Raw genomic sequence first — 9,071 nt, forward strand, 5'->3', positions numbered from 1 at the left:
TTTTAATTAAATAAAGAAAGAATTGTTTTTAAATGTTGAATAAAAAAATATTTTAAGACAACAAAAAGAAAAAAAATCGCATTATTTAAGAAAGCTAAAAACAATTTGAACAAAAAAAAATCAAAAATGTATAACAATAATTTTAATTTGTTTAAAAAACTGAACTCGGAAATTACGAAAGTGTAAGCAAATAGAATATTTATACAAATTCACATACTATGCTTCCGTGTCTGTAATCGACAGGGCTTTAGAAAGCAAAACAGCGGTTACCGCTAACAGGGTACAAAAGCACAGTGTGAGGTGTGTTTACAAAAACAATATACATACGGACAAAGAGCACAACAACGTCCAACAGTTATAAAGGCATTTATACGCCAAACAGTCAGCCGCCCAACCATTGATAGCGGCGCGCTTTGCCGCTGGTTTTACTTCTCGGCATCCTCATATGGTAATTTGTTCGCTCCTTTTGTCACATGCTATAATACGATTCCTTTTTCACATTCGTTCAATTTTCGTTGTTTAGGGTGGAAAATGTGCCACTGACCGTACCACAACAATTCGGAATTGTCCCTGCAACTGACGAGTAATCGGCAGCGCTCATGTAAAGTGGCGAACAAATGCTCGCAGTCGCAAAAGGTTATTACACGGGTAGGAAGCGTGTGTGTAAGAAAAACAAGCAAAAATGTAAATGAAAAGTGAAAATCACAAAATTATGTGTGTGGAAAATTTATTAACAAAAAGCAATTACAAATAAATAATAACTGCGAAATTGTTACTAACGTGCGTTTTGTTGCTTAATTTCTGAGCGCATGAAAACAATTTCACTTTCCTTCGAGTTTTTAGTTTTTCACGCCATTAAGCCTATATGTGTAGGTTATAGAAGGATGACAGTCAAAAAATTTGCGTTAAACAAGTGTAGAATGTTGGGTCAGCAAAAGAGAAACGTAGTAATGGCGTGTTTACCACGGCTCACCAACTGCCAATAGCTGGACGAGCAAAAAATTGTTCATAAACATAATCGAGATTTTGTAAATATTAACTGCGTGCTGCGTTTGAGCGTACAGCATCATATTTTTCTTCACTCAAACACGCGAGAATACGCCCAGTTCAAAAGAGCCGCTGCAGCATCTCTTTAGTTGGCTGAAAGCAGGCCAATTGCTTTGGCAAACAAAAAAGAAAACACATACATTGCAACAACAGCAAAAACAAGAAAAAACAGTGTTTTTCAGTGTGCGGAGAAAATGCATTCCGTGAACGTGTACGAAAGTGAGGATGAGCGACGTCATGGCCATGATGACACACGCGAGCTGCAGAACTTGGATTGGCCCTTCTTGATTAAGGTGAGTGTTTGTATACGTTTATACAAAAGTACACAAACATATATACACATATACTCGTATGTAATACATATATACATATGTATATGCGTTGCATATGTATGTAATAGGGCGCCAACGAGCTAACGAACGAGCGCGATTAGGCCCTGACCTGGCCACCGCTGCAGTGGAGCAACGCTTGTGTGCATTCACTTATGGTTTGCACGCTTACTTGAATGTTGTGAAAAGTTCTTGCTATCAGCTATGACACAGCAAACGGAAATGCGGTTGTGTAAAGAAAGCGGGGGGAAAATACGCTGACAGTGTTGATTGAAAGGATTAGAAACTCTATAAGCCTCACAAAGTCGGTTGACTTATTAACTATGAAAGAAAAAACGACGTTGTCGGGATTCTTTTTGTTTGTGCGAATGTAAACTGAAAGTAGTGAAAAAACAGGGCTGACAGTATTGAACGAAATGGAAATTACATCGCAAATAAACCTAACCACAAAAATTGATGTCCTTGAATGTATGCAAAATATTAAAGGGTGTAAAATCACAAAACTATAATACTCTTCACAAACAAAAAAAACGTATATAGTTTGTATAGCAGCTTTACTAATACTATACTAGTATGCCATAGAGGACGCATTTGAGCAATTTGCTTGTCGTCACGGAAGGCATTCTCTGGAATAGAGCCGAGGTGCATGCTGCTTGGATCCCCTCTGTAGTCTTAAATGCTTGCCTTTCGGCCTTTTCAGGGAAGGAAACAAAACAGTCCGTGGAGGCCACAACTGGGCTGTGAGGCGGCTTCGGAAGCGTTGGGAAGCCAGCCTTGGTTAGGTAGCTATTCAAAAGAAAGGCGGTGTGACCCGAGGCATTGTCGTACTGTAATTTAAAATCAAGTTCAAGTGCTGCGTCACATTCCCATGAGCCACAGATTTTGATAAATTTAACATCTAGGCAATTAAACGAATACTTAGTCGACGATCTGAGTTCAAAACTTTGCGCACACGAGTCACATTGACGATGTTTGTAGAAGTCGCCGGTCTCCCAACAGTGACCTCTTCCCGGCTTTCCAAAAAGTCCGAATTGCAACACTTCTTGCCAAAGAAACATCTGGGTAAGTCACCTTAATCATATCAAACATCTTTGTCGCAGATTTACCGAGCTTCACACAGAATTTAATCGCATACCCCTGCTCCAAAGAACGCAGTATTTTCGGCGACTCACAGAAACACGTCACGCGAAAATGTTTGTCCTCACTCTCCAGGTGCTCGAATCCAGTCGGTGCGCGCAGGCTCCGTAGTACAGTCGCGTCTTATTATTTTCCGGACAAACTCTGTAGACCTCATCGATATGGAAAATTTATTTGGTACAGTATTCCGCTGGCAATAGACGACAAGCTATATACTTTTGGGTGACAGGCGAGACCGAGTTACTTTTAAAGCAAATAGTTCAGCGAGGACCTCCATGAGCTCTGAGCTTAATCAGATTTGCATACAGACTGTCTGTTTAACCCTAACTCAAGCTTATGATTGAAATGCTGCTGATCTAATGAAAGGAATATAATCCTTAAGTCCTTTGTTTCTAATAAATTATTATTTGTTTCTGCTAACGCGCGCTATTAAAATCAGACTCCCGGTAGTATTGAGCGACGAAGCCGAGTACAATAATTGAATGAACTCTGAACTAGAGGCCAAGTCTAGAATATTAAGCAAACTCTGTTTTAATTGCGATTGACCTTCTACAAATTATCGAAGCACTCTTGAAAATTACTTGAAAATAATATTCGTAACTCTGTAAGCCAGGTTAAGTGCAGTCGCATAACTTAAGTTGTCCTAAATACCCACACTCCGGATTATAATTCCCTCAAATGAGTAGTTCCGCATTGAGGTCGGACTGACGTCTGTCTAATCAAAACCGCAAGGACTTTTTACTTGCTTTTGCAAAGGCCAGAAGCCGCAAAAGCCACAAAAGTGCGAAAAATGCAGATGAGCAGATAGTAGAAGAAGAATGGTGGGCAAAATGAGTTGCGCGCACAAAGCAAAGGCAAATTTGGTTAAAATTGTCATGAACTGTGAAAGTGATAAATGAGCCACAGAATTGGGCGCACTGGTAGGTTTTCACTTCATTACACCGACTGACTGCTATTGTGGGTGTTCGCAACGGCTTCTTCAAAACTTTTTGCATTTTTTGCACATTGTTTGCTTTGTGCTAGTTTTTTATGCATTCTTACTACTAGTGCTATTGTGTTTGCTAAACATGCTGAAAAGTGAATTTACTTGCCGAAAAATTCATGTCATACACACATGCACGCATACATTTGCAAGTACAATGTAGGCATGGCATACAAAGCGCAATGCTCGAAATTACCGAATTTTTCTACATTTTACTTTCTTGTCTTCTAAACAAGCAGTGGGTGCTTCGAAGTCGCAGGAGGTTATCAATCCCAAGCAAAATGAAGCCTATGCGTAAAAAAATGTATTTACGTAATTCTCAAAACAACGGTTTCTGATAGTATTAAAGCCTTTTATATGGCTTATCGCCTAAAAGTATACTATATTTTCCGTTGGAAAGGACAGGTGGAGAAGGACCTGGCTACGCTTCGAATCTCCAATTGGTTCTGCGTTGCGAAAGGGAGAAACGACTGGCGCGCTGTTGTTAACTCGGCTATAATCACGTAAGCGGTGTCTATGCCAGTAAAGAAGAAAGCTTTGAGATATCGATCTGGAAATTTACTCTGTGCCGACTATTTTTAAAATTTCTAGCATACATGCAGCTTTATGGAGGCAGTTATGTTTTTCTCACTGACATTAGAAATGCAAAATTTCCTTCATTAAACGAAAATGGGATGCATGAATATTCTAATTACGATTTCTATTCTTTATTTTATGATGTGAACGCCGCTACTACTGATTATGCACTTCTTTACTACAGCAAATTGCGACTTGTTCTTTAAAAAGGCAGATTTATCGAAAAAGGATAATACGGAAATAGTCGGCGATTCTCAATTCGCTTTATCTTAAATTTGACTGTGGTTTGTACACAAAAATTCGTTGCTGCAATCATTACTTTTGCTTTAGCGGCGGTTATTAGTGCTCCATTTGTGCGCTGCCAACGGCGGTCTTGTGTTTTAGCTGCGCTCATTGTTGATTTTTCACTTGTAAAATGTGTAAAATGTAAAAAATGCATTAATGTGTTTATTTTTGTTGTAGTTTAAACACTACAACATATGTATTTGTTGTTTACAATGTTGACCGTATGCGTTGCAGCAAGCCACCGCGCTGAGTGTTGCCACTGGCGTTGCTTGATTGCAAAATTCGAGTGTCCTCCGCCGACCTGTTTGCGGCAGGCGGCAGCAGCAGTGCTTCAACTGCTCTATGACTACCGCCATAGGAATTGACCCACTTTTTGTGTGTTCTATTTACACATATATGCATGTGTATGGGTGTGTGTGTAAGTGTAAGTTGTCGCCTGTTGTTGCCACCGCCGCCAATTTTCTCGTCGCCAGCAGTCATCTGCGGACTGTTATAGTATTATTGCGATTGTTGTTGATATTTGTTGTTTTTTTTTCGCTTGTGTTGTTGTGAATGCATTCAAATGCGGTTATGACGCACTTCTTAGCGCACACATACATACAGTGGGTATACAAATTCATGCCACTTATGTCACCCGCCGCCCACACTGCTATCAAGCACCGTTACTTGGCGAGCGGTTTGCCAGCGTACTAAGTTGGAGCACTTTCGCCTGCGCATACAACAATTTTATTAACACCAATCTTTGTTTTTGTTTACATTTCCGCCTTTTTGGTTGAAAATGGTGTGATGAAGTGAATAAGTTTGCAATTGCATTCGAGCATATTGATTTCGTGTCGTGCTGATTGATTTCAGTTTTCAATTACGAAGTCGTTCGGTTGGCGCCACAAATGGATTGCTCGCACACACACACACACATATATATAGAAATATATTTATCACAATATAAAAATTTTAATGGTTTCTTAAATACTTTTTTTATTTTTCTCATTTTTGTAGGGCATTCTAGAAAGCCCATCTTGTACAACAACAACACCGGACACTGTGGCCGCACTGTTGTGGACAATTACGGCGGTGTTTGGTATTGTTTACGCGCTGCTCGGTAAGTAGTGAGGCAACTGTTCCCAGATTGCATTGAAAACAATTCGAAAAAAGAAATATTTTTCTAATTGACTTTCTCAATAAAGAGACATCTACATGCTAGTTGGTACTAATAGGAATCAACCTCCCTCGTGACAAATTCCGCCTCTTTGTCGCGCTCTACCGAATTGGACCCGTAGTTTTGTTATAAGCGCGTGTCTAAATGGATTATTAGAGGATTATAAAAAAATGGAAACAGAGCAATATCAGTGATTCGATTCTTTTTTGTTTTAATCTAAATCCCGTAGTAAAAGAGCGCTGGGATGCTGTATACATGGACTCTCCTCCACCGATTGTGATTGTCGAAATTTGGTCGGTTATTGGTTAGCCGCGCCAAAGTGATCCGAAAACGACTAACTGGTAGGATAATTCGACAATAGTCCACGATCTCAAACTGAAGATGCGCGAGATAGTATGCGATCCACAAATATCGTTTGGGTCATATTCTGCATAAAATATTCGACTTAAAAATCTGTCGGCGCGATTGGTGCCTAGATTGCTCACTCTGGGCAACAAGTGTAGTCAGTAGGAATTCTTGCGTTGCTCGTGGCCGACGACGAAACATGGATCGACAAGAGAATAGAACCGACAAAAGTGTTTTGAAGAAATCGAAGGGTTATACATGATGTGATCTTCAACAACTATCTGGAGAAAGACAAAGCGGTCACAGGGTGATATTGGTTTGATTATACAATCCGACTTATCGAGCCGCCCTTGTAGATTACAACATAACATTATTTACAACATTTATTGCACTTAAAAGGGTCTTTGGGCTATTGTGTCAGCGAATGTTTGAAATAGTACATATTTTCCCTAAATGACTTTCTTCTTCTTTACTGGCTTATGACACCGCTTACGCGATTATACCCGAGTTAACAATAGCGCCCAAGTCTTCTTTTCGCAAGGTGGTGCCAATTGAAAATTCCAAGCGAAGCCAAATCCTTCTCTACCTGGCTTTTCCAACGGAGTGGAGATCTTCCTCTGCTGACCTAGCCAGGTCTTTCGCATAACCTTTACCCTTAAATGACCCGTTTTGACTTAAACGTGAGAATTCAAACACTCTCACATAAAAATACGATTTCAAATAGTACATTTATGCACGGATACCATATATTGGACATTTTCTCCTAAAAGCTTCTATAAGCTTGCATATTGTGGAATATCTAAAAATCGAAAAAAGTTTGGACTTACCGGATTTTCCTTCTAAACTGTTTTTCTTTTTATTGTTCATTTCTTATGGCACCTGCAGCAAATGTTGTTTCTTATAATTTATTTTCTTTCAATTCACAGGCTACCGCTGTCTGCGCGCGGTGGGTTTCTTAAGCGGTCTGATGGTTGGTGCCAACGCCATTTTCATGTTACAGGACTTTCATGTAACGCTGCTCGGCAAACCAACCGATTCGGCACTAGCGATCGTGGCGGGCTTGCTGGGTGCCGTGATTGGTTCGACATACCCGGTAGCATCGATATTGATTAGCGCATTCGCGGGCGCACTGGTAGCTGGCGCAGCGATGGCCGTGTGTGTGGCCACAATGCCAGACAATGACTTTGGCGTGAGTATCAATGCAGAACATATGATAAAACAATAAAAACAAATACTTTTTGCAAATTATTGTAGTATCGCGAAATTTATGTGGCTATCGCGGGTGGCGCCGTCATTTGCTCGGTGCTGACGTTCTGCTGCGCCAAATATGTGACCATACTGACTTCGAGTATCGTTGGCAGCGCGATGATTATTACCGCTATCGATTTTTTCATGCACAACCTAGACACGATAAATTGGGTAAGTGTTAGCGCTAATGACCGTTACTTGCAGTAAATATTAAATTTTATTAAGTTAAACTACAAGAAAAGAATTAAATAACAACAACTTGTACTGTTAATAATATTTAAGATTTTAAATATGAAACCGAATCCGCTGCCACCGCCTTGTTACGGCGGCATTTTGATATGCTCCTGGCCGGTGGCAATCATCATCAGCATAATGGTGCAGTGCTTCATCACGGCCTGGCGCGTGGATCATCGCAAGCGCGTCTATCTGCGGCACCACCACCAGATGGCTCGCTGCGGTGCCGGCGGCTTGCCGACGAATCGCATGAGCGGACGACCGCGCGAAACGCGCGAAGAGGCCAGTCAACGCAAGTACCGTTATCTGTATCAGGTGCGCACGGCGCGCGGCGACATTATTTCACAGGTTCGTAAAACAACAAAAAAACAACTATATTGACTTAGACGCCACTAATCACCTCATTGCAGAACTTCGTGTCAGCATTGCAGAAGCGCATACAACTGGGCGGCACGGAGACGCCCTCGGAACGTTCGATTAAGACGAGTTCGAACGAACGCAATACATTTCGCAGCGATCGCACACACTTCACCACCATACCCGATTCCGAAATGTGCGACAAAATCGAAATTGTGCGTGATCTAGGATAACAAACAAGCAACAGTTACATGTAAGCGGCGAATGTGCGAGGGAAACGGAAACGTATAAGAGACGCGTGGAGCTTGCTTGTGGTTATCCGAAGAATCGCGTATGTGTGTGCGTGTGCGACGATCGTTGTGCGTGTATGTATAACGGGAATATGAATTGCCAATACAACAACTACAGCTAAGTGATAAAATGCAACGTTGCGTTTGTTGGGCGTGTAAATAAAACTTGACAAAGCTTAATTTAATGAAGTGCAGGGAGGGAGCGAAGGAAGGAGACGAGTGCATGTGTGGTAATGCATGAAAGTGATAAGTAAGTTAAAATTTGTTGGTTTCGCGCGCTAAATTAAAGAATTTAAACAGAAATAGGAGCGAAAATGTCCACAGTCAGCAGAGTAAAATTAAAACACTGGCTTCTAAAACACTAAATTTTGTAAATTCAACGAGAAAAAGTTGAATGCATAGAAAACTTAGGAAAACAAAAGTGTTTTGGTGAATTTTTTAAGCATTTTGAGTATGAAAATTCAGGTAAAACATGAAAATAACAAAAACTTTACGTTAAAATGTTCAACATTATTTTCAAGTACAAGCAAATTTACGACACTGACTAAGCTAAGTTCCTCTTTAGTAAGTACTGACAAGGAAAACGTTATATGTATGTATGCGCTTAGGATATGTTCTAAAATTAATTGTGTTACAGGGTTTAACAGGCTTTAACTTACAAAGTACGTTCATTTTTAATGTTTTCAAAGAACTAATTAGTTTCCAAAAAACTAAAACTAACTAGCTACTTGATTTGTATGTATGTGTGAAATAATTAAGTGTTTTCATGAGTCTAATTCGCTACTGGCAACTTTTATCGATAAATTTAAATGCGTTATAGAATTATTATTTGCTTTCTTTTCCAATTATTATATTTTATTTTAAAATATGCTGCTGTATTGCTGCATTATCGAGTTTTGTGTGAAAATTAAAAAAAATCATTAGTTTCCAAAAACATGTTGTGTATTTATGTATGTATATCAAACCGGGTTGCCAATTTTTTAATTTAAAAACTTTTCGAAATTCTAAAAAATTAATTCTTAAACCCAAATTAGAATTAAAAATTTAAACTAAAATTAATTCATTTTAAAACGCCTAGAGGTGAA

General features: G+C 39.7%; 2 protein-coding genes across 2 annotated transcripts in view; one reads left to right on the plus strand and one right to left on the minus strand.

Annotated features, from left to right (window-relative positions):
• The first annotated feature begins 171 nt into the window (after positions 1-171).
• Positions 172-8,236, plus strand: LOC108966044 (transmembrane protein 198). The gene is made up of 7 exons (XM_018928767.1): positions 172-448; positions 524-1,340; positions 5,353-5,455; positions 6,784-7,046; positions 7,112-7,276; positions 7,388-7,687; positions 7,750-8,236. Exons 2-7 carry the CDS (start codon positions 1,242-1,244, stop codon positions 7,927-7,929), a joined length of 1,110 nt encoding a protein of 369 aa, XP_018784312.1. The 5' UTR covers positions 172-448; positions 524-1,241; the 3' UTR covers positions 7,930-8,236.
• Positions 7,171-9,071, minus strand: part of LOC108966041 (caspase-8) — a 13,502-nt gene continuing 11,601 nt past the window's right edge. Inside the window, exon 9 of the mRNA XM_018928761.1 lies at positions 7,171-7,258. The gene's annotated coding sequence lies outside the window, so the exon portion shown is untranslated. The remainder of the gene's footprint in view (positions 7,259-9,071) is intronic.

The sequence above is a fragment of the Bactrocera latifrons genome, unplaced genomic scaffold, assembly GCF_001853355.1.
Source record: "Bactrocera latifrons isolate USDA-ARS-PBARC rearing strain unplaced genomic scaffold, ASM185335v1 scaffold_154, whole genome shotgun sequence".
Lineage (NCBI taxonomy): Eukaryota > Metazoa > Arthropoda > Insecta > Diptera > Tephritidae > Bactrocera > Bactrocera latifrons.

What these genes read in the sequence shown, in the direction of transcription:
- LOC108966044 (XM_018928767.1), top strand. Translation starts at nt 1,242, where the DNA reads ATGCATTCCGTGAACGTGTACGAAAGTGAGGATGAGCGACGTCATGGC. An exon ending in TATTGTTTACGCGCTGCTCG is followed by an intron (nt 5,456 to 6,783) that starts GTAAGTAGTGAG and finishes TTCAATTCACAG; the next exon opens with GCTACCGCTGTCTGCGCGCG. An exon ending in TGCCAGACAATGACTTTGGC is followed by an intron (nt 7,047 to 7,111) that starts GTGAGTATCAAT and finishes AAATTATTGTAG; the next exon opens with TATCGCGAAATTTATGTGGC.